This window comes from Aethalodelphis obliquidens, unplaced genomic scaffold, assembly GCF_003676395.1.
Source record: "Aethalodelphis obliquidens isolate GAN/ISIS:26980383/991018 unplaced genomic scaffold, ASM367639v1 scaffold52, whole genome shotgun sequence".
Taxonomy (NCBI): Eukaryota; Metazoa; Chordata; class Mammalia; order Artiodactyla; family Delphinidae; genus Aethalodelphis; species Aethalodelphis obliquidens.
Genome location: NW_020837996.1, coordinates 12714580 through 12739422, shown reverse-complemented (window position 1 = coordinate 12739422; position 24843 = coordinate 12714580). Strand labels below are relative to the sequence as shown.

At 37.0% G+C, this 24843-nt stretch overlaps 1 protein-coding gene across 2 annotated transcripts in view; it reads left to right on the top strand.

Annotated features, from left to right (window-relative positions):
- Positions 1-13179, top strand: part of GABRA1 (gamma-aminobutyric acid type A receptor subunit alpha1) — a 60574-nt gene extending 47395 nt beyond the window's left edge. The window contains exons 9-11 of one of the 2 annotated variants that reach the window (XM_027084433.1): positions 3-155; positions 5117-5319; positions 10314-13179. In XM_027084433.1, the coding sequence (XP_026940234.1) occupies positions 3-155; positions 5117-5319; positions 10314-10625 (668 nt within the window). In that variant the 3' untranslated portion in view covers positions 10626-13179. The remainder of the gene's footprint in view (positions 1-2; positions 156-5116; positions 5320-10313) is intronic. The other variant, XM_027084434.1, reaches the window with a different exon arrangement.
- Positions 13180-24843: the final 11664 nt, after the last annotated feature.

Genomic DNA, 24843 nt, shown 5'->3' with positions numbered 1-24843 from the left:
AGGAGAATATGTTGTTATGACCACTCATTTCCACCTGAAAAGAAAGATTGGCTATTTTGTTATTCAAACATACCTGCCATGCATAATGACGGTTATTCTCTCCCAAGTCTCGTTCTGGCTCAACAGAGAGTCTGTACCAGCAAGGACTGTCTTTGGTAAGTGCCAATCAAGATGCACATGCAAGGGTCTGGAGGGCAAGTTGTATCATATCTGTGACATTGCAGATAGAATGAAAAAAGTAATAATACGTTAAAATCTGAAGTTAATACAATAGGAGTATTCAAGGAATTACCATTCTCGTTATGACATGATTGTAAAAAAATTCTTTTTTTAAAATAGCAAGCTGTTTTAGTGCATGTTAATTGATGGGATTAATGAACACGTGATTTGCTATTTTAAGAGAAAAATGGAATGAAGCAGGTATGAAATGCCTGTGATAGATTAAAATACACACATAGAAACATTAATACTTAAATCATACATTTAGAATCATTTAGAATCTAATGATTCTAAAACATTAATACTTAAATCATACATTTAGAATCATGTGTCAGTGTATTTTTTGAGAATCTGAGAAAATATAGTATCAGCAGAACTACTTCCTTACATATATAAGAGCAAGGGGTCCTTATGTAGAAAGAACTCATTGATGACCATGACACCAGTACAGGAATATCTCATTTTACCCAATGTGTGCACTTCTGAAGAGGTACAAATATTTTTTTCTATGAAAATATTTTAAATGCCTTAGATGCTTTAAGTCAGTCTAATGGAAAAATGTTTAAAGGGTAATAACATTTTACTAATAGGAAAACTCACTCCCTAATTTATAATTTTAGAAGTTTGTATTTCATATAAAGAGGCATTTCCTGCCTGTGTCATAGTACACTGTCTTAAGTGTACTTTTCAGGCTGATGAAAACAAGATTTTATCACCAAAAACTTACTGATTCATTCATTCATTCACTCATTCAATAACTGACTTTTTCTTTGAAATCTACTATGAGGTCCTACTATGTTCTATGCATGGAATGTAGCTGTTACCTTAACATAAACCATTTTTTTCATGAATGTTAAATTCTGGAGCTTAAAATTTGAATAACAATAAAATCATGCAGAATACTTATTGAATGCTTTTATATCAGGCTTTGTTCTATGAAACAACCCTATATTATCTTATTTAACACTAAAAGAATCCTCTGTAATATTATCCCTGTGGTATAGACAAGAAAGCTAAGGAGCGAGATATTAAGTAACTTGCCCAAGTTCAGAAGCTATGAGGTGAAGAAGTCTGGAGTAAGACCCAGACTCTTAGCTCTAGAGTCTGTGCACTTAATGATGATGAGGTACAACTACCCATGTACTTCCTGCTGCAATGACAAGGCATGGAACGGGGTTGTCGTGGGCAACATAATTTATCTGGAAATTATAACCACATATTTAATTGGTGAAAGGTACAATTATCAAGGCTCATTCCAAAAATATCAACTAGGCACATGCTATGTTTAAAACCCTTTACTACAAAACAGAAGCCTTCAGCTGCTTACATTCTAAACTGAGGATTATTCTTGTGCAGAGACCCCTGTGGCATCAGTCATCTCAGGAAAAAAAGCAAGACTCTGTTACAAGGGCACAGAAAAACATCTTTTCTTCTGAACTTAGCAAGGTGCTTCTGGGGTGGAAACCACGAAATCTTTGCTGTGACATTAGCCTGAGAACAGCTAAGTTAAGACCCAGAATGATTTCACCTGCAGAGCAAAAGAGTAGTTCATTTAAAACTCTTTTTTTCCCTTAACACAACTTGTAAATATTAACTAGTGTTTACACCACTTATTAGAACTGAAGATTGAACTCTTGTCAGATGCTCACTTCTATATGTGTATGTAGTTTGAGCCCTTTATTCAGTTGAATTTTTTTTAAATGAGAACAAAAGACATGTACTTTATGTTTATTTTTGTAGAATGAGCCCAGCACTGTAGTGAAAATGATTTTTTAAAATGCTCACTTCCCCCGCCTTGGTCCCCAACAAATCCTACCCTTCCTTTTTGGAAATCCTCTAAAGCACTTTGGAATGTTTTATAAGTCAAAAACCTTGTTCTTAACATTTTCAACAGTCTGCTATCTCAGCTGACTCATGCCCTTTTGGTAAACATAACTGCATATCTGTAAACTCAACCCTGGCAAGTGTTTCTGTGTATCAAGTTATATATTTCTAATGTTTTAAGTTCAATAAAATCACAAATATAATTTTCTGAGACCTTCAGCCTTCTAACATTTATTTAGTACACATCTCTATTCTTTCTAGTCTGTGCTCAGCACATTCCTCTGAGCTGTGGGGAATGCCTGAGAGGGTCATGGGTATTTAAAGAAAAAATACCAGAGGGAAAAAGTAAAGCAAAAGTTGTACCTTATAACAGTTTAGTAAATGGCATCCAAAAGGCAACAAAGCTGGAGCCATTTCATGTCTTAAAACATTATCTTCTTAACCTTCCATGCTCTTTCTCATTTGGAGGCTGTGGTCATGTAAATTTGCTGCCAGACAGACCCAAGTTTTAGGTTCAATCTTCAGTCTTCTAAGTGTCAGTTGCCTATAAAATGAGAGTACAATTAAAATAAAATAGTGCCATTTAAAAGATTAAGTGAGAAAAATAAAATAAAATTTGTAAATTGTCGGGCTCAATACTTGAAACTTAATAGATACTCAGCATATTTTTGTTTTTTTCCCTTTCCCTATAGCAGGAATTGTAAGACAACACACACACACACACACACACACACACACACACACACACACACACACACCTCTCTTTATGTTATTGTTAACTGTTTTTAATTTATGGATACATTTTTTTTAAGAACACCCATTCCCCAATTACTTTTAACAGTTGGTGGCCCACATATGCCAAAATTCAAATAAAAAATGGAATTTACTTTAGCGGGGATTTATCCAAAAGGACTGAAGTTGATCATAATAAGTTATTAACTTTGGGGCTTCCCTGGTGGCACAGTGGTTAAGAATCCGCCTGCCAATGCAGGGGACACGCGTTTGAGCCCTGGTCCGGGAAGATCCCACATGCCACGGAGCAACTAAGCCCGTGTGCCACAACTACTGAGCCTGCGCTCTAGAGCCCGTAATCTGCAACAAGAGAAGCCACCGCAATGAGAAGCCCATGCACCGTAACGAAGAGTAGCCCCTGCTCACCGCAACTAGAGAAAGCCTGCACGCAGCAATGAAGACCCAACACAGCCAAACAATAAAAAAATGTTATTAACTTTGTCCTTAGTAAGTATCAGGCTAAGTGCTAAACACTTTATTACATTATTTTATTTAATACTCACAATAGCCCTCTGAGTTAGACTTAGTAAAATTAATTTATAAGGAAATAATTACAAAACATCCAGAAGCTCAGAACCGTGAGGCAATTTTCCCAATGTCACTCAGCAGTTACAGAGCTGGGATTTGAAACTGGGTTGCTCTGTTTTCCAAATACTGACATTTAATTACCTTGCTCTTTGCTCAAGTTAATATTGATATGTAAATCTGGGGGCTATTTTCCCACCAATATTCCTGAAACCATTTGTTGGTTACATAATATGGTTAATGCCCCAGAACTTTCTGCAACACCTCCAATGTTCATAGTAAGTCTATTTCCTACAACTGTGACCATGTATCAAAAATATGAGTTAATAAAAATCTCAGTGTTTCTTCTTAGTCCTATCACTTTCTAATAGAGTTAAAGATCATCTATCTTGAAAATCATGGAAACTAGGGAATATTGTATGGTTTAAAGCAGCTTAGAAAAATTAGCCACCGACCAGCTGTGTAACCCTGCTGATTCTCTAAAATTAATCAAAAGGGTGAATCATAGGTATGAGTTTTAGACACATGGGATGACAATATCTTCTGTGGCAATAATTTACTTATCTTTAAAATGCTTTCACATATTATTATATTTAATCCTCAAATAATCTTGTAAATGTGCAGAACTTTTCCTCTCTTAGAATTTCAACAATGATGTAAACAATCAAGAGAATGAAGTTTAAATCATCACTTTTAAAGTTATGGAGACTGAGGGCCCTAGAAGTTAACTCGCTTACTCAAGGCTATAGAGCTAAGTAGTGAGGAACTAGTTACTGGAAGAGGTTAAGATTTTTTCAACATCATGCAACCTAAGCCACCCTCACTGGGTTCCTGTGATTTTTTTCATACATTTTCAAATGGCTTAAAAGGGAACTTACAGTATTCTAACTAGTTTAGTGCATTACATATAGTAGGTTGATAATATTAATTTGTTAAATGAACATTAATGGATGTCATCATTCACATACCAACACTTATAATAATCTAAGTAAACTAAAAGCAACTGATGTGAAAATTGCTTTGAATGTAGGTGATTTTAATCAGTAGGGATAGATTCACAGAATAGGGAAGATAGGGCAGCATTAGCAGAGAGAGTAAGACTGTGGACATTTGAATCTGATGAATGGGTTCAAATTTGGTTTTGCTACTTCTGAGCTATGTGACCTCAAGCAAGTTACATGCAACTTATTTCAGGAACATCTTCAAAAGAGTATCTATTTGAAGAATCAGGAAAATATAGTATAAAAGCCAAAGAGTTAATAATGTAACAAGATATTATCCTAAAATAATTTAATTATCTATCAATGATGAATTATCAAAAAGTTATTGGTCTCTTGGATTGTATATTCAAAGTACACAGGTAGAATATTAAACAGAGCTGAGGATCCAGGACTACTTATGGATCAAGGACAGTGAAGATACCTCCTTTCTTTTTCCTACAGTTGGGGACAGTGAAGGAATATTATTTCCTTTCCTACCCAGGACACCATGTTCAAGACACCTATTTACGGGAGTTCACTATCTTATTAACAGCTTCTCAATAGCAGAGGAGTTTATCCCTCCAAGAGCTCTCCATCAATACTGCCATACCATGAACTGCAAACTACACTGGGGTTAAATTAAAACTCATCCATCCTAAACCAAAATGGGATGAACTTGAAAGCACTCTGTCTGTGTTTCCCTTTACATAAGTAGGCTGACGTCAGTGATGAAAGTTTGTAGTATGAACCTACAAATTCTCTTTCTTTCTTTACAGGAGTAACAACTGTGCTCACCATGACAACCTTGAGTATCAGTGCCAGAAATTCCCTCCCTAAGGTGGCTTATGCAACTGCTATGGATTGGTTTATTGCAGTGTGCTATGCCTTTGTATTCTCAGCTCTAATTGAGTTTGCCACAGTAAACTATTTCACCAAAAGAGGTTATGCATGGGATGGCAAAAGTGTGGTTCCAGAAAAGGTAAATGCTTTAATATTTCCTGTGATATAGCACTATTATGTCTTTTTAAACATATAGGATGGGATGTTTGGACTTGGGGAAATGGATGAAGAATGCAGAGCAAGGGTAAAGAGGATTCTTTGTTTCTTATGTCACAAATGATTAAGTGCTATGAGAATTTTGTTATTGCTAAGCAAAGGTTGTTTCAGTGGATAGATGTTCAGAGTAGAATGAATGAGATAAAGGAGAAACACAAAGGTAAACATCTCTCCTCAAATATGCTTTCCTATGGTCCCCATTGACGTGAGAACTGTTTTAACAAACCTTACATTAGGAGCAATTATGCCATTATAATTTTTGTAACTTGAAAATTATAGTCTTCTGGTTGTTTTCCAAGCCTAATAACTTTGGTCAGAAATGTTATTACTTTAATGGCTCAATTGAATTGAGCTTGCAAAATGCATTATCTCTAATTTTCACTAAAGGGTAGGAAACACATTTTCTTTTTCCAAAATAGAGGTTTGCTTTAAGAATCATAACACACAGAATTCACAGAAAAATTCTTCACTGTAGAAAATTATCAAGTCAAGAATATCACTGTTCTTCTCAATTAGAACCTACTTTAGAGTGAATTTTAAAGCATAGTTGGGAGGGACTTCCCCCATGGTCCAGTGGTTAAGACTCTTCCTTCCAATTCATGTGGTGAGGGTTCCATCCCTGGTCAGGGAACTAAGGTCTTGCATGCTGCAGGATGCAGCCAAAATAAATAAGTAAATAAATAAAGCACAGTTGGGGAGGATATTTCTACTTCTGGGGTTTGAAAGAAAAATATGTCAAAATGCAAGGGAGCGTTGGGATGGTGGAAAGAAGGGCAAAGTCACAGACACAGAGATTCTAAGACATCTAGAAGTAATCTAGGAGGAATCACTCTACAGCAAATATAGAATTCTAGTGTCTTGAGTCAGTCCCTAAAAATACAGTTCTGTGGTCAAATACACTTGAATAATTCTGCATACTGTCACCAAGTCACAGTATAGTAAAGAGTCTGAGAGGGTGTATAGTAAAGAAATCCATTTAATGATGTTTTTCCCATAGCTCCACAAATATACTTGAAAAGAGGATCCTTTGTGTTGGAAACATCTACCACATTTAATAGAATCTAAAGCGTTACTGCTTATACGATGTACCACTAATACACGTATACATAAGAAAGAAAATATGCTGCCAAGCAAAAGCTCTTTGAGCTTTACCTTTCAGCCACAGGTGAATCAGTTGAACACCTCAATGATCTTGTACACAAGCAACAGCATAGAAGGTTCTGCATCAGATGCACTATCACAACCAAAATGGGCCAGAACCAGTCCTCAAAATTCACCTTGCCTTGAAACATCCTTGCCCAGTATAAAAAAATCTCTGAATTTTCAAATCAAGGACCTAGGCTCAGGTTCAGTAAAGAGGAGACAAGACAAAAGGGACTGCATTTACCAGTTGGAGAAAGGGGTGAGAGAGTGGAGACAGAGTTTGTGTCCAATACTTACCTTAGCCATTGATGGCCTCCATTTGTCCTAGAACAAAAGGGCAGTCCCAAAGGAAAGAGCACCAAAACTGAAGATGAGTGATCATAAGACACTACCAATTGTAAGACATAGCCCAAAGTCATAGATGTGGACATTTTAAAAATGCACATCTTAGAATCACTGGCATATTCTATTAAAGTTCTTCAAAATTAATTATATGCAAACATCGGTGATATGCAACTGAAAAATGAAATGCAAGCACTGGGAAAAGTTGCTTTTCTATCTTAATCCTTTCTTTGCATGCTGCAGGAGGCCAATGTCTTTCTGATTGTGGCTCATCAGTATCAGTGGTTAATGACTTGTTAGATGAATTGAACTTCATCTGGAAAGCATAGAATTTGGGTTGAGGCATTGGTGAGCTCATAGTTGAGTTTATATTTCTCTCTTTCTGACCGTATGTTAGTCTTTCAAGTGCTGTGTCTCAAATAAAATATTTCAATCTCTATCAATCTACAGTCCATGTTATTCAGTGTACACATATAGCTATAGGTATGGTCATATCTATATATTTTATGTATATATATAGATAGATAGATACATATACATAATGCCTATATCTGTCATCCTAATGAGAAAGAGAATATTTTTTATAATTTATCTATGTCTCTGTAAAAATCTTCCCCAGGGCTTTGCCAGTTTGATTAGCTTATAATAAGGAGCATGATCACAGTGTGATCCAGGTCTCATTTTGACATTCAGAGAGAATAAATAACATATTTTTCCTGTGACCAGGTGAGTGTTTTCAGGAGAGGTAAAATTTCAATCTCTGACATGGTATAACTTCAAAAAAAAAAGAAAATCCACATAGGGCATCATTTTTTCAAGCAAGCATATAGTAGCCCTCTCAAGATCCATCCTCATATGTTTAATTGTTGAAAGAAATACCAACTTCTTTTTTTTTTTTTTTTTGTGGTACGCGGGCCTCTCACTGTTGTGGCCTCTCCCGTTGCGGAGCACAGGCTCCGGACGTGCAGGCTCAGTGGCCATGGCTCATGGGCCCAGCCGCTCCATGGCATGCGGGATCCTCCCGGACCGGGGCACGAACCCGTGTCCCCTGCATCAGCAGGCGGACTCCCAACCACTGCGCCACCAGGGAAGCCCCCAACTTCTTAATGAATATGGGGGAGCTCAATATTTTCAGAAATGAAAAAAACTATATTATTTCCTGAGAAACCAACCAGATATTTCTAAATATCCTTTTCAACATGATGCTGCAAAAAGAAAGCAAGAAATAAAACACTTAAGTTGAGAAAATTTAGTATTAGGGTATTACGATAAATTGGCAGTAGGAGAGACGAAATCTACCAATAATACAAACTCTTCTCCAAGAATTCTTCCTGTGGCAGATTATTCATTTCAGTTTATCTAATAAGGTGTCTGTCACTCAACAAATTTTGTTTAGATTAGAACCCATTGCCTCTCTTCAACATCAGAGTGCATATACATTTTATCTAAAGGACATACATGCTTTTCAAGGTATCCTTTAATATTAGATCTGCTATTTTCTAAGCAGTGGACTCAATACAAGTTCAGTCTGGCTGTTTGTGTTGAAATAATTCATACCACTTTTTGACTTGTAGTCATTTGGACCACATTCAGAGAGAATCAATTTTACTCATTTTATTTTTGTACAAATAATTATAGAAATTTCTGTCACTCCTCCTAAAGCTTAAGCAAATCTGCCTTCACTATGAAATGGGTGTATACTTGGACTAAGTGGCCTTACTTTTAATGGTGTAATACTAGGAGAAAAAAAAATCTGGGCGTTTTTTTGGTTTTAAGTCCCAGTGAATGTATGCTTAAGGACTTGGAGAGGAGAAAAGGTAGCAGATAGGTCATGGAGTTGGATAATAAAGAAATTAACCTGTTAAAATTGCACCTTGTGAGTGAGAAATATCAGCTCTTCTAGAAGTAATAGTTTATTCTGATTTGATATTAAAAATACAGATTGTCCAGAGTATATCGAGTCTGGTTGGTCAAGTTTAGCTGCTCATGAACATTCTCTGTGTAGTTTATTCACAATGTCAATAATCAGGCTTCACTCCCTAGGAGTTCTGATTCAAAATGCAAGATTGTGCCCAAGACATTTACACTTAAAAAAATTTAACTGGTGATTTATTGTGCACAAAAAACAAGGCTCACTCTTCTAGACTAGTGCTATCCAGCAGGAATATAAGTGAGCCATAACTGTGAGCCATATATATAATTAACATATTTCTGGTAGCCTTATTTAAAAAGTACAAACCAGTGAAATTAAGTTTAATAATATACTTTAGCCAATATGTCAAAAATATCCTCTTTACGTATAAATAATTCTAAACATTATTTAGGAGAAATATTGTACTTTTTTTTTTTTTTTTTTTTTTTTGCGGTACAGGGGCCTCTCACCGCTGCAGCCTCTCCCGCTGCGGAGCACAGGCTCCAGACGCGCAGGCCCAGCGGCCATGGCTCATGGGCCCAGCCGCTCTGCGGCATGTGGGATCCTCCCAGACCAGGGCACGAACCCATGTCCCCTGCATCGGCAGGCGGACTCCCAACCACTGCGCCACCAGGGAAGCCCTGTACTTTTTTTATTTTTCATACTAAGCCTTCGAAATCCTATGTGTACTTTATACTTCCAGAACATCTCAAATTAGACTAGCCACATTACAAGTGCTCAATAGTCACAAGTTACTGATGGCAACTCTATCAGAGCACATAGCTCTAAACAATGATACACTTTATTTTTGAGAAACAGAAACTCTAAGAAATACCGCACTTGTCAATTACTGCACAGATAACGTTGATAAGCAGCCAACACTGAGCAAGAATTGAATTCAGGATATCCTGACTACCCCTGCTTTGCCATTTGCCCATTGGAAACATGGGGAGAAGGAACAAATAATAATTAGCTCAGCAGTTTTTCACTGCAAAACAAACTACCCCAAAACTTAGTGACCTAAAACAACGACCAAGCATTTTGGGCTGGGAAAAACCTGATGGTATTTCTATTGGTCTGACCTAGGCTCATGCCAAAAAGTCCCTGATACGTGGTCATAGTTGGTCCTGCCCAAAACATCCATAACATGTTTGGTCTACACCAAAGGACTTTGTTATTTGATGCTGTCCAAAACCATTTGGCATGGACCTGATATGCTCATGGACATTTTGGATAGGACCACATTTCAAGGACTTGGCGTAAACCAAATGTCTTACGGACCAACTGTCTTATGGACATTTTGGACAGGAACAAATGTCCTGCAAGGTCACTTGTCAATCTTATAACTAGACGTTTGTATCTGCGTTTTTCATTTCTCCCCAAAATGCAGTTGTAAATTACGTTCCTTAGATTTTAAATAAAGCACATGTTTGAGTTCTAAAGGTCCCTTTGCTCAGCAACTTATAAACGTGCTTCCCACAGTTTACTAAACAAAATACTTTTACTCTTTCCTTCTACAGCCAAAGAAAATGAAGGATCCTCTCATTAAGAAAAACAACACTTATGCTCCAACAGCAACAAGCTACACACCTAATTTGGCCAGGGGTGACCCCGGCTTAGCCACCATTGCTAAAAGTGCAACCATAGAACCAAAAGAAGTCAAGACGGAAACAAAACCACCAGAACCGAAGAAAACCTTTAACAGTGTAAGCAAAATTGACCGACTGTCAAGAATAGCCTTCCCGCTGTTATTCGGGATCTTTAACTTGGTCTATTGGGCTACATATTTAAACAGAGAGCCTCAGTTAAAAGCCCCTACCCCACATCAATAGGTCCTGTCATTCACATTCTGTTGTTCAGTCCTCTGCGCTGAGAATTGCTTTCTGTTCTCAACGCAGTAATTCCCATCTGCTTTATTGCCTCTATCTTAAAGAATTTGAAGATTTCCTTATTTCCATAATTCATATAAGAACAACAGACCCCTGTCTGGCAGTCCAGAGCAGAGCATACAGCTGAGACAGGATTCTGAAAGAGAGAGCAAGACAGAAAAATCACGACAGAAGGAGACAGAAGGGAAGAGAGAGGAAAGGTGGGGGAAGTAGGTCCAAAGACATGAGGAAAAGTAGAAGAAAAATCAAACTTAACTCTATAACTCTGGGTCATTTGTAGATATATATTTCCAAATATTCTAGAGAAAAAGATACTGTATATGTCAAAAATATTTTTATGTGAAGGTGTTTAAAAGAATAAATTATAAATGTTTAAAGAAGAAGCATTTTAAAAAATCTATGTCTTTATTGCACAAACTACAATGTGCTTCTTACATTTCTGTTTTGTTTTTTAAACCGATGTATAGCTTTAACATTCTGTTTCCAAAGCTAAAGATCCCCACTCTTTCTCCTTTTAAGAAATGCCTAATGCATTATTTTGTTGTTAAATGCTATTTTAAAATTTATGGAAATTGCATTGGCAAATGTGCAGTTCCTCACTGTAGAGCACATTTAATCCAATGGAGACAAATGCTTTAAATAGGCTGCTTTACTATCATCTGAGCTTTTACCACTAGACTCAATGAGGAGTCATTTTAACAGATACACACTCAATAAAACTAAAAAAAGAAATAATAAATTTAAATAGAACAATTTTAAAAGATTTATTTTCCATCCTGTCTATATCCAGATAGCACATGCATCCAATAATCACTGGATTTTCATTCTGAAGATGTTTTTAGAGGGGCAAAAATATTTTGCAAGCTCTAGAATTGTTGAATGTATTATTTTATATAACAGTACATTAAAAGCTTTAGATTGAAATTTATGACTAGTAAACAAATATAGAATATATAAATTATATATGTAAATATACGGCATGAGATTGTAAATTTTTTTACTTTTTTAAAGGTTGTGTTCTTAAAATACTGTGTAGGACTCACCGCTCTTAGCTGTTAGAATGTTGTTAAATGCTATGGAAATACTTTTAGAGCCTGCATTTAAGACCAGAACAGCCTGAAGGAATCAGATGGAAGTTCTAATATATGGGTATAAAATCTACTTATGGAGAGAAAGCTTGTAATTGTCCAGTGTACAGCAGTAAATCAGTTGCTATCTGCTCAAGTCATCCCACATTTCCCTATTTTAAGCTCTTGTAATATAGAAAGAAAATGGAAAAGCACTAGTGGGAGCTAGAAAATCAACTGTATATTATTGCTATCTTTGCTGATACCAACTATTTCAATAAGTGTTGTACCATATGTAGCATTAAATATAAAAATACATGAAAGAATGTACAGGAAATAGCTTTTATTGAGTAATATTACATTTCATTTATACTGTAGCAATATATTTGTAGGCATACTACGTAAGGGCTTTAATGACAAGAGGTCCATTAATACTCCCTATGAAAATTCTAGTCTGTTTCATTACTTCCCAGATGTTTTAGAAATAAATATTTATGCAGAAGGTATTTTTGAAGCCTCCTTTTGTCTGACAGAATTTCAGAGATATTTAAAATTAGTGTCCAGAATCCACAGGTTATGGTCTAACCACATTTAGAATACTATGACATAAACCTGTCATCGTAATTACCAAATAAGACAGTTGGGATCCATACCCAAGTTTTGAGCAATGTTTGTCTCAAAAAGCTGCTATCCAATGATGCAGGAAAATACAGTTTGTGTTTTCCTAAACAAACTCTGGTTTTGTTTTAAATGTGCTTTATTGTTTGATATGGTCCTGCCTAAATTCAATGAGCTAGCCCAATAAAGTGTGAACCAGGATATTTCATCCTTCGGTATCATGTGTAGATATCATGTATAGAAATAAAGTAAAATATGGCTCTAACTTCTGTGTTGCTGTTAATCTTGTTATTTTGGGGCGTTAATCTAATGTGTTTATTAAGAGCATTTTATCTTCCAGACTCCTCATAGCTAACATTTGGTCTGTATTTTGCTCATTAGATGTGAATATTTCTTATTAGTCTGCCTTCTGCTATGCAATGACTGCATTTCTATCATTTCTTAGTTTGTTAGTATATGTGGACAGTATTCTATTGTATAAATTGATTGCACAACTTATCAAAGACAAATGATTCTATGTAGCTTTTCTACAGTGCTTTGCTAAACCATGTAATACTAGTTAAGTCTTCCTTGAAAATAAAGATACACTCTTATAGAGGACAGTTCCTGTAAACTCCCAGGAAAATTTTTTTAAAGATGACACTGAATGTTTATTGCACCTTAGTGCAGTGAAGTGGCAATAAAACCTAACATGAATTGAGGTTGTTTATGGCAGATGCATGTATTGCTTTACAGAGTTTAGCAAAAGCTCTTAACTTTATGTCATACTGTATTCTATTATAATAATAAAGCTAACATTATTCAGTAAAAAATGGAATGCTTGACTTTCTTTTCATGTTATCAATATGACCTACCATTGCCTTGTTTTAAAATATTTTCAAGTAGGAGCACCAAAAAGTGCCGAGTGCTAATAAGAATCTAGGCTACTCAGAAGATTTTTGAAGATGTATCAATAGTATGATCCTAAACTATGATTTTAAATGAATCACTTTCAAAAAGAGGAATTGTTAAACACCTGGTATCTGGTGCTGCCAGTAGCACCTCAACGCAAAATTTGTAAAGCATAAATAGAAAAGAGTCAACATACTGAAACAATAGTAGTTTGTTCATATCTATTGTTAATACAGTAGATTTGTTTTCTGATCTACTCCCGGGAGACTGGTTTAATTGTTTTAGAGGAAGAGTCTCAGCAATATAGTTTTTAAACCTCCCACAGATCTATTACATTCCTTAATGTTTCTATAAGCACAAAGTTAAAGTACAAACCACTGAGAGGTACCTTTAAGATGGTGGAAGAGTAAGACATGGAGATCACCTTTCTCCCCACAAATACATCAAAAATACATCTACATGTGGAACAACTCCTACAGAACACCTACTGAACGCTGGCAGAAGACCTCAGCCTTCCTAAAAGGCAAGAAACTTCCACATATCTGGATAGGGCAAAAGAGAAAAGGAAAAACAGAGAAAAAAGAATAGGGATGGAACCTGCACCTCTGGGAGGGAGCTGTGAAGGAGGAAAGGTTTCCACACACTAGGAAGCCCCTTCACTGGTGGAGACAGTGGGTGGCAGGGGGGGAAGCTTTGGAGCCACGGAGGAGAGCACAGCAACAGCGGTGCAGAGGGCAAAGCAGAGAGATTCCGGCACAGAAGATCGCTGCCGACCAGCACTCACCAGCCCAAGAGGCTTCTCTGCTCACCCGCCGGGGTGGGTGGGGGATGGGAGCTGAGGCTCAGGATTGGGAGGTCAGATGCCAGGGAGAAGACTGGGGTTGGCTGCGTGAACACAGCACAACAGCTAGCTGGGAGGGAGTCCAGGAAAAAGTCTGGAACTCCCTAAGAGGCAACAGACCATCGTTTTGGGGTGCGCGAGGAGAGGGGATTCAGAGCACCACCTAAACGAGCTCCAGAGACGGGCATGAGCCGCGGCTATCAGCGTGGATGCCAGAGACGGGCATGAAACACTAAGGCTGCAGCTGCAGCCACCAAGAAGCCTGTGTGCGAGCACAGGTCACTATCCACACCCCCCTTCTGCGGAGCCTGTGCAGTCCGCCACTGCCAGGGTCCCAGGATCCAGGGACAACTTCCCCGGGAGAACGCACGACGCGCCTCAGGCTGGTGCAACGTCATGCCAGCCTCTGCCGCTGCAGGCTCGCCCCACATTCCATACCCCTCCCTCTCCCCGGCCTGAGTGAGCCGGAGCCCCTTAATCAGCTGCTCCTTTAACCCCGTCGTGTCTAAGTGAAGAACAGATGCCCTCAGGCATCCTAAACGCAGAGGTGGGGCCAAATCCAAAGCTGAACCGCAGGAGCTGTGCGAACAAAGAAGAGAGAGGGAAATCTCTCCCAGCAGTCTCAGGAGCAGCGGATTAAATCTCCACTATCAACTTGATGTACCCTGCACCTGTAGAATACCTGAATAGACTACGAATCATCCCAAATCTGAGGTGGTGGACTTTGGGAGCAACTGTAGACTTGGGGTTTGCTTTCTGCATCTAATTTGCTTCTGGTTTTATGTTTATCTGAGTTGAGACTTTAGAGCTTATTATCATTGGTAGATTTGTTTATTGATTTGGTTGTTCTCTTCCTTTTTAAAATGATTATATATATATATATATATATTTTTTTTTTCCTTTTTCTCTTTCTGTGAGTATGCACATGTAGGCTTCTTTGCTTGATTTTGTCTGTATGGCTTTGCTTTTACCATTTGTCCTAGGGTTCTATCTGTCCATTTCTGTTTTTCGGGGTTTTTTTTAAAATAGTTTTTAGCACTTGTTATCATTGGTGGATTTGGTTTTTGGTGTGGTTGCTCTCTTCCTTCATTCTTTGCTTCTTTTCTTTTTATTACTTTTCTATTTTTAACAATTTTTTTATTTTAATAACTTTATTTTATTTATTTATTTTCTTTCTTTTTTTCCTCCCTTTTGTTCTGAGCCATGAGGCTGACAGGGTCTTGGTGCTCTGGCCAGGTGTCAGGCCTGAGCCTCTGAGGTGGGAGAGCCGAGTTCAGGACATTGGTCCACCAGAGAACTCCCAGCGACATGTAATAACAAATGGCGAAAGCTCTCCCAGAGATCTCCGTATCAATGCTAAAACCCAGTTCCACTCAACAACCAGCAAGCTACAGTGCTGGACACCCTATGCCAAAAAAACTAGCAAGACAGGAATACAACCTCACCCATTAGCAGAGAGTTTGCCTAAAATCAAAATAAGTCCACAGTCACCCCACAACACACTACCAGATGCGATCCTGCCAAAAAAAGACGAGATTCGCCTTATTCACCAGAACACAGGCCCCAGTCCCCTCCACCATGAAGCCTACACAACCCACTAAACCAAACTTAGCCACTGGGGGCAGAGAGCAAAAACAACAGGAATTATGAACCTGCAGCCTGTGAAAATGAGACCCTAAAACACAGTAAGTTAAGGAAAATGAGAAGACAGAAATACACAGCAGATGAAGGAGCAAGGGAAAAACCCACAAGGCCAAACAAATGAAGAGGAAATAGGCAGTCTACCTGAAAAAGAATTCAGAGTAATGATAGTAAAGGTGATCCAAAATCTTGAAAATACAATGGAGAAAATACAAGAAAAGTTTAACAAGGACCTAGAAGAATTAAAGAGCAAACAAACAATGATGAGCAACACAATAAATAAAATTAAAAGTCCTCTAGAAGGAATCAATAGCAGAAAACTGAGGCAAAAGAACGGATAAATGGCCTTGAAGATAAAATAGTGGAAATAACTACTGCAAGCAGAATAAAGCAAAAAGGATGAAAAAAATTGAGGACAGCCTCAGAGACCTCTAGGGCAACATTAAACACACCAACATTCGAATCCGCAGGCTCAGCGGCCATGGCTCACGGGCCCAGCCGCTCTGCGGCATGTGGGATCTTCCCAGACTGGGGCATGAACCCGTGTACCCTGCATCGGCAGGTGGACTCTCAACCACTGCGCCACCAGGGAAGCCCCAGCATCATTCTCAATGGTGAAAAACTGAAACCATTTCCACTAAGATCAGGAACAAGACAATGTTGCCCACTCCCACCACTATTATTCAACATAGTTTTGGAAGTTTTAGCCACAACAATCAGAGAAGAAAAAGAAATAAAAGGAATCCAAATCGGCAAAGAAAAAGTAAAACCGTCCCTGTTTGCAGATGAAATGACACTATACGTAGAGAATCCTAAAGATGCTACCAGAAAGCTACTAGAGCAAATCAATGAATTTGGTAAAGTAGCAGGATACAAAATTATTGCACAGAAATCTCTTGCATTCTTAAACATTAATGATGAAAAATCTGAAAGAGAAATTAAGGAAATACTCCCATTTACCATTGCAACAAAATAATAAAATACCTAGGAATAGATCTACCTAAGGAGACAAAAGACCTGTATGCAGACAAATATAAGACACTGATGAAAGAAATTAAAGATTATACAAACAGATGGAGAGACATACCATGTTCTTGGATCGGAAGAATCAACATTGTAAAAATGACTATACTACCCAAGGCAATCTACAGATTCAATACAATCCGTATCAAACTACCAATGGCATTTTTCACAGAGCTAGAACAAAACATTTCACAATTTGTATGGAAACACAAAAGACCCCGAATAGCCAAAGCAATCTTGAGAAAGAAAAACGGAGCTGGAGGTATCAGGCCTGGCTTTAGACTATACTACAAAGCTACAGCAATCAAGACAGTATGGTAGTGGCACAAAAACAGAAATATAGCTCAATGGAACAGGATAGAAAGCCCAGAGATAAACTCACACACATATGGTCATCTTATCTTTGATAAAGGATGCAAGAATATACAATGGAGAGAAGACAGTCACTTCAATATGTGGCGCTGAGAAAACTGGACAGCTACATGTAAAAGAATGAAATTAGAACACTTTCTAACAGCATACACAAAAATACACTCAAAATGGATTAGAAACCTAAGGCCAGACACTATAATACTGTTAGAGGAAAACATAGGCAGAACACTCTATGACATAAATCACAGCAAGATCCTTTTTGACCCACCTCCTAGAGAAATGGAAATGAAAACAAAAATAAACAAATGGGACCTAATGAGACTTAAAAGCATTTGCATAGCAAAGGAGACCATAAACAAGAAGAAAAGAAAACCCTCAGAATGGGAGAAAATATTTGCAAACGAAGCAACAGACAAAGGATTAATCTCCAAAATATACAAGTAGCTCATGCAGCTCAATATCGAAGAAACAAACATCCCAATCCAAAAACGGGCAGAAGACCTAAATAGACATTTCTCCAAAGAAGACATACAGATTACCAACAAGCACATGAAAGGATGCTCAACATCACTAATCATTAGAGAAATGAAAATCAAAACTACAATGAGGTATCACGTCACACAAGTCACAATGGTCATCATCAAAAAATCTACAAACAATAAACGCTGGAGAGGGTGTGGAGAAATGGGAACCCTCTTACACTGTTGGTGGGAATGTAAATTGATATAGCCACATGGAGAACAATATGGAGGTTCCTTAAAAAACTAAAAATAGTACTACCATAAAACCCATCCATCCCACTACTGGGCATATACCCTGAGAAAACCATAACTCAAAAAGAGTCATGTACCACAATGTTCATTGCAGCTCTATTTATAACAGCCAGGACATGGAAGCAACCTAAGTGTCCATCGACAGATGAATGGATAAAGAAGATGTCGCACATATATACAATGGAATATTACTCAGTCATAAGAAGAAACGAGTTTGAGTTATTTGTAGTGAGGTGGATGGACCTAGGCACTGTCATACCAAGTAAGTCAGAAAGAGAAAAACAAATACTGTATGCTAACACATATATATGGAATGTAAAAAAAAAAAAACAAACGAATGATTCTGAAGAACCTAGGGGCAGGAAAGGAATAAAGACGCAGATGTAGAGAATGGTCTTCAGCACACAGGGACGGGGAAGGGGAAGCTGAGATGAAGTGAGAGAGTGGCATGGACATATATACACTACCAAACGTAAGGTAGATAGCTATTGGAAAGCAGCCGCATAGCACATGGAGATCAGCTCGGCGCTTTGTGTTCACCTAGAGGGGTGGGATAGTGAGGGTGGGAGGGAGATGCAAGAGGGAGGAAATATGGGGATATATGTATCTGTATAGCTGATTCACTTTGTTATAAAGCAGAAACTAACACACCACTCTAAAGCAATTATACTCCAAAAAAGATGTTAAAAAAATAAAAATTACCTTTGTAAAAAATAAAAGTTCAAAATACTTGTAATTGCTTGAAAGACAACGGAGAAATTTCAACAATAGGCACAAAACTGTACCTGCTTCCTACAGACAAGACCATGTGAGGCCAAATCTTTCTATGTCAGATGGTTGCCAGGTGAAAACAAAGTAAATTATATTTCTACAATACAACATGCATCTTCTTAAAAAAATGATTCAGGACTTAGGAAAATTAATACTTTTAAAATCCTCCAGTGAAATGACTTATTCAAGCCAAATAAAACTACCCATGAAAACTAGGTGAACCATAACATTCATTGATTTGTTGGCTTTCATAAAAATGAACGTAGTGAATGATGATTATTTTGGCTATCAAACTATATCCATGTCAAGGCTAACCATAACAATTATCAAAGGAATCAGAATAAGAATGGACTTGGCATTATAACCGACCATCTGTTTGAATTTAATTATACCTGTTCGTTAATCTCTTCTGTTGGAGTTTTCTAACATCCATCTAGCTCTTGTGACCAACAAGAGCAGTCTGAGTTGATTATGTTATAGCCATGATGTAGTCAAATAAATTAACTCCAAATGTTAATTTAATTAAACTAAATTCTACTAACATTTGCTGAGTCTCTACCCTGTGTTAAGTACTGTGCTAGTCAATAGGGATGTAGAGATAAATACTTCATGGCCTTTTTCCATTTGGAAATCAATGCTATCATTGGGGAGGAAAACAAAGAATTAGGCAAAAATAATGATAAAAATATTGTAAGAAAAGTAGAGGATGCTATGAAACACATAACAGGGGTTCCTTGCCACTCTTCATAAGGTTAGGTTATTGAATCTGTAGGAACTAATAATGTCTAAGATGAAACTTGAAATATAAGAGGAAATGAAGTAGTCCTGCACCACGGGACAGTGGCCTTGGGATTTAAGGCCAACCTATGAGGTGTTAGCCATTTAACCACTGACTAAACAGTTGGGACATCTTAGAACCCTTCCGGTATTATAGTAGTTACTGAGATTACAGAGATGAAGATAACAGTATGCTCTTGGAAAGATCATAATTTCATAGACAATCCAAGTGAACCTAAAGTTATAACAGTAAAAAAGATGTAAAGGGACAAAGTACAGGGCATTTATACTTGGGAAGTGGTATGAGGGAGGTCTTCAGATGAAAGTGTTGGCTGAGCTACATTTTGAAAGATGATTCAACATTTATCAGGCACTTTAGTGTTGGGGAGGCTGCTGATGATAAGGGACATATTTTTTATTCAAAGATAATAACACGTTAAAACTTAACTCAGTCACAAAGTCTACTGCCAGGGAACTAACATGTATATGTAAAGCAGACAATATCACATCAAGTGAAGCTTTGGGGACTGTGAAAAACAGTACATGCCCCCAGTCTCTTTAGCCTCAGCTCCAGCTATTTGGTGCCATGTGGGGAAAGGGTCCTCATATTGCTATGTATTACAGTGTTAGGATAAAAAAAAAAAACACTTGATTCTGAATTTCTTTTTAACTCCAATTTTGAAACTATTGTTTGTCACATGCAATGTATCAGCCAGTTGAATTTGGCTAATTCAGCTGATTAGTGATCTCTGTTTTTCAGAATATCTATACAAATCCACACATTCATTGGGTAATCATTAATTGAATAGCTATACTATGTTTGGCGTTAAGATTATTTCACAGAGAAAGGGAAGGTTGTCCTCTGTATTAGTTAGCAAACATCAAAACTCTATTTGAAAGAATGCTGATTTACTACATTTTCAAAAGCCACACTATTTTTCAATAAAACATTTATAGTCTAAAAAGAGATCAAAGCTTCCATAGGATTGTAAAATAATAAGATTCTTTTTGGTTTTGGTTGATAATTCATCTGTCTTTCTCTGTAACATGTTATTATAGAAAAGATCATGTCCTAATTAATAGTCCATCAAAGTATAATTTATGCATATTACCTTCTCTGATCTTACCATAGAGTAGTTATAAAAGAAGAAATTCATATAGGTCTATTGATTCGTTTACAACACTGTGTAAGTGATTTTGCCAGATTAAAAAAATAATTTGTACTTAATTATAAAGATACTTTCAAAACTCATCTTTAAAAATCTTACACTGGATCTCCTTGGTCTATGTTTTATTTGAAAACGTAATCATCATATAAAGTATGAGAACATGAAAAAAATTGGCATTTCAGGTCAAAAGGAAAAGTCATCCTAAACAAACTAGAGATGATGGGGATGGCCAGCACAAACACTCTGGTATCCATTGAAGCAGAAAGAGCATGGCCACTGGAGTCAGAGACCCCACTTTAAATATTGACTTGACCCATTGCACAGTTCCTTCTGAGCCTCATTTACGCAGAAAACAAGAATAATAGTAGTTAGTGTAGACATTTCTAGAGTGGCGCAGTGAGGACCTGAACAATTCCTCTCCCCAAAAGCAATAATAAAACTTGACAGGTTTTCTAAAAGCAAAACTTTCCAGATTCTAGAAATCAACAACAATGTAAGGGGTATTTATTAAAAAAAAAACAAACACTACTGAAACTTTTGTAAGAATGTTCATATGTAACATTTTAATTTGCAATTGCACTCATGGCCCCTTCAGCTCCATTTTTGCAATAATGCTACCAGTGAAGCACAAGCTGTATAAATATGCATCTTCACCACTGGGGGGATGGGGGCTCTTACTTAAATTGGACCAAAGTATGCAAAAATTCTGTACCCATGGAAATAGTAGTAATCTTGTAGGCAAATGAATAGGAAAGCCAATACTTCAGGTAACCAGAAGTTACAATCCTTATTAAAGCAAACAAAAGACTGGCAAAAGAGGCAGAAATGGAAATTTAACAGGAGGATAAGGAAAAAAAGTCATCTGTAGTGGGCTCATTTCAAATCAGTATAATATGCATGTTCAAAGGATGAAAAAAGTTATGTTCAAATAATAAAGAAAAGTATTATAGCAATGATATACATTAAATACAGAATCTCAATAAAGAGAAGAAATCATTAAAAAAGTAAATCTAAAGGGAGAACCTGGACTTGGAAATAAGGATAATTTAAGTGATTAAGTTACTAGAGGAGCTCAGAAGCAGATTTGAGATTTTATTTTATTATTTGCATATTGTATCAACATTACCCACAGCCTACGTTTACAGATTCATTGGTTTTATTTCGGAAACTAAAGTAACACTACTTGGGGGGTGAGGAAGGAGGGATGACTGGGGATTTAAGCAATAAAGTGTGGCATTACTAAGGCTATACAGTTTGCTGTCAATGACAAGGAATTCAAAGTTTCATTAAAATAAATCTTGGAGATTTTGTCTCATTCAGTATAAAACCAGTAACTATAATAAATTCCCTCCATAAATGGAAGAGTGAGTATAAATTCAATGGAAAAATAAAATTCGACGGAACTGTTAAATCAGAGGGTTTTTTCTTTCATAATGAAACACAAATATTTTTTGAAAATTAAATTGTTTTGTCCTTTAAAGAGGAAATTCAATTTCAGACATCATAAATAAGACTATACTCTCCCCTCTACATTATAGCACAGCTATTTGTAGGTCAAGCAGAAACATTCGTTCCTGCTGTTTGTAGCTATCTTTATTTTGCCCACTAGCTCTAATTTTCAACTAATATAAGAGCAGGGAGAAGTCTGTGGATATTATTACAAATTTTTATAATCCTGAAAGATGAAGTATAGTTTATGCTCAGAATGATCTAGTTTTAGAGCTTGGCATGAAGTAATGAAACACTGCCTAGATGTTTATAACACTCATGGTTACAAAACGACATTGTTGAATATAATTTGGATTTCTGGCATCACAATTATCTCAAGGTGAAGGGTGCAATAAGGTCTCTTCAAAATGTTGTTGAGTATTTTTCTTTAACAAAGTTATTCAACTATTAAAAGGTAAACATTTAAAATTGTTTTTATTAATATTGGTGAGTCTCTGTTCCTCAGCAGCCCTATTTCTGCACAGACCACCACTGGGAGTTGGTGAATTAACATGTGGAAACTGAATACACACATAGGTAGGTCAGTTGTCCACAGAAATTCAGCTTTTTTCCTTCATGGCCACCGCAAAAAATAGAAAGAAACAGAAATATCAAAACTGTTTTTAAATTCAAGCCTTAGGTAGTATTCTCAGGAACATTTGTGATTCAAAAACTTTTTTTGAGCAAAGGATTATTCAAAGGTAAGATTAAAGTGCTATGTGGCCCAAAGCAATGGGACTTTTTCTCCCCAACAAAGTTTGGCCAGGGCACCCTTGAAAAGTGTCTGTGTATTCTACGGATCCTAAACAAAACTTTCCATAGGAAAATAAACCACTGTATGATATAACAGGGATAATCATCACTAATCTATAGCTCCCAATAATGTACTGCTTTCTTAGTGACAGGGATTACACTGTATCATTTTCATATATTATTTAATTCTCATATCCCTGTGATGTTGTGATGACAATCCCATTTCACAGATGAGAAAACTGAAGTTTAAAAAGATAAATGAACTAACCCACTGCTGTGTAGCTATAAAATGCCAAACCACAATTTGAAACAGGATTGGAATGAGGTCACTTTTTATGAGTTTAAATGGGCTTAAATTTTCTCTAAATTAATTCCTTTACTTTATAAATAAAAAATAATGAAAGCCATCATGAATAAACTCCCTGTTAAAGGTAGATTCAAGATTATAGTGCACATTTTTTGAATGCCAATAAAAAAATATAAGGAAAAAAACTATTTTTCCAAGTGGAAAAATAGTTGAAAAAACCCAACAATGAGATTATTGGGTCTACCAACGAAATCTAATTTTCCTGGAACAATAATTTAAACAGTGTGTCTTCTGCTTAGGTATGTTTTAACATGTGAATTTTATTCATTTCCTATTGATTGTCTAATGCCAGGGGGTGGTATAAGTGGTGGGGAGGGGAATGGAAATATGGAAAATTGTAAGTACAGATTGGAATTTGTTATAAGCTTTGTCTTTTTTAGTAAAGAAGACTGCCACCAGTAAATTAGGAAGGGCCAGTTGTGGAGGTGAGATCAAGATATTGGACTAGAAAGATGCTGCGCTCACCTCGCCCCACAAACACATCAAAATTATTAGAAATACTGCCATCAAACAAAGGTAATTCCTAACATTTTCCTATCTACTTTTCATTGTTGTAAGGAGCAAATAAAGCTCATTTCCCCCTAAAAAAAACCCAAAAAACAACTACCACCATGTATGGAGCCACTTTCTCTGAGAACTACGACAACTCTTCTATAACCAAGGTTATAAAGAAACAACCACAGAGAGTCTGGTAGGAGGGAAGGAGACACAGTCTAGTCTAGACCCACACCCCTGGTGGGTGACCCAAAAGAGGAGGCGGGATATCACAGGCTAAAGAATCCTGCCTAAGGGGTGAGGAGTGGCTGGTTTGAAAACCAGTGGGGCTTCTCAGAGGGTTGTAGGAAATTGAGACTCAGCTTCATTCATTAACATTATCTTTTTTCAGTTTTGTAGGCATTTGGAGGCCCCTACCGAGTCTACAACACTGCACATCTCAGTGGAAACAGAGCTGTTAGACTTTTTGATGCAGTGCCTTCTCCATATATTTTAGTTTATAACTTTCTCTTTCTTATATTTGGGAAAATAATAACTATGTATGTGTACATATATGTGTCATGCAGTATGTGTCTATTTATATCTTTCCCTCTCTTTCTCTCTCTCTTTCCATACGTAGAGAGAAAAATACAGAAGTAGACAGATAAAAACATAGGCACACACAGATACATACACACACATACATATGTAGTTATTATCTCCCCACATATTTCCTCCTATTTGCAGAATTTGGTGAAGAGAGGATAAAAAGTGTAACAAAGATGGTAACCAAATGTGGGGATTTTTTTTGGTCTAGAAATATAACAAGCACATAGGTGATCTAGATTCTAAATGAAATTTCTGAAGAGCTAATGCCTTCTCGTGGGGTCAATGACACCTGCACTTTTTAAAATAAAGAAAGGGCAAATTCTCTGTATTGGCATCCTTGGCTTTCAGGTACCTGTTTGCTTTTGTTTTGCCAAAGGTTATTGGGACCAAGCAGAAATGACAGATTGTCTGGAGACCATAAGGCTGCTACCAGCCCACAGCAGTCCAGGCAGTGCCAGGTAGCAGCCTTCACAGACTGCCAGGCCCTGTTCTCTTTAATGAGGACTGCTAAACAAGGCAGGTGGCAT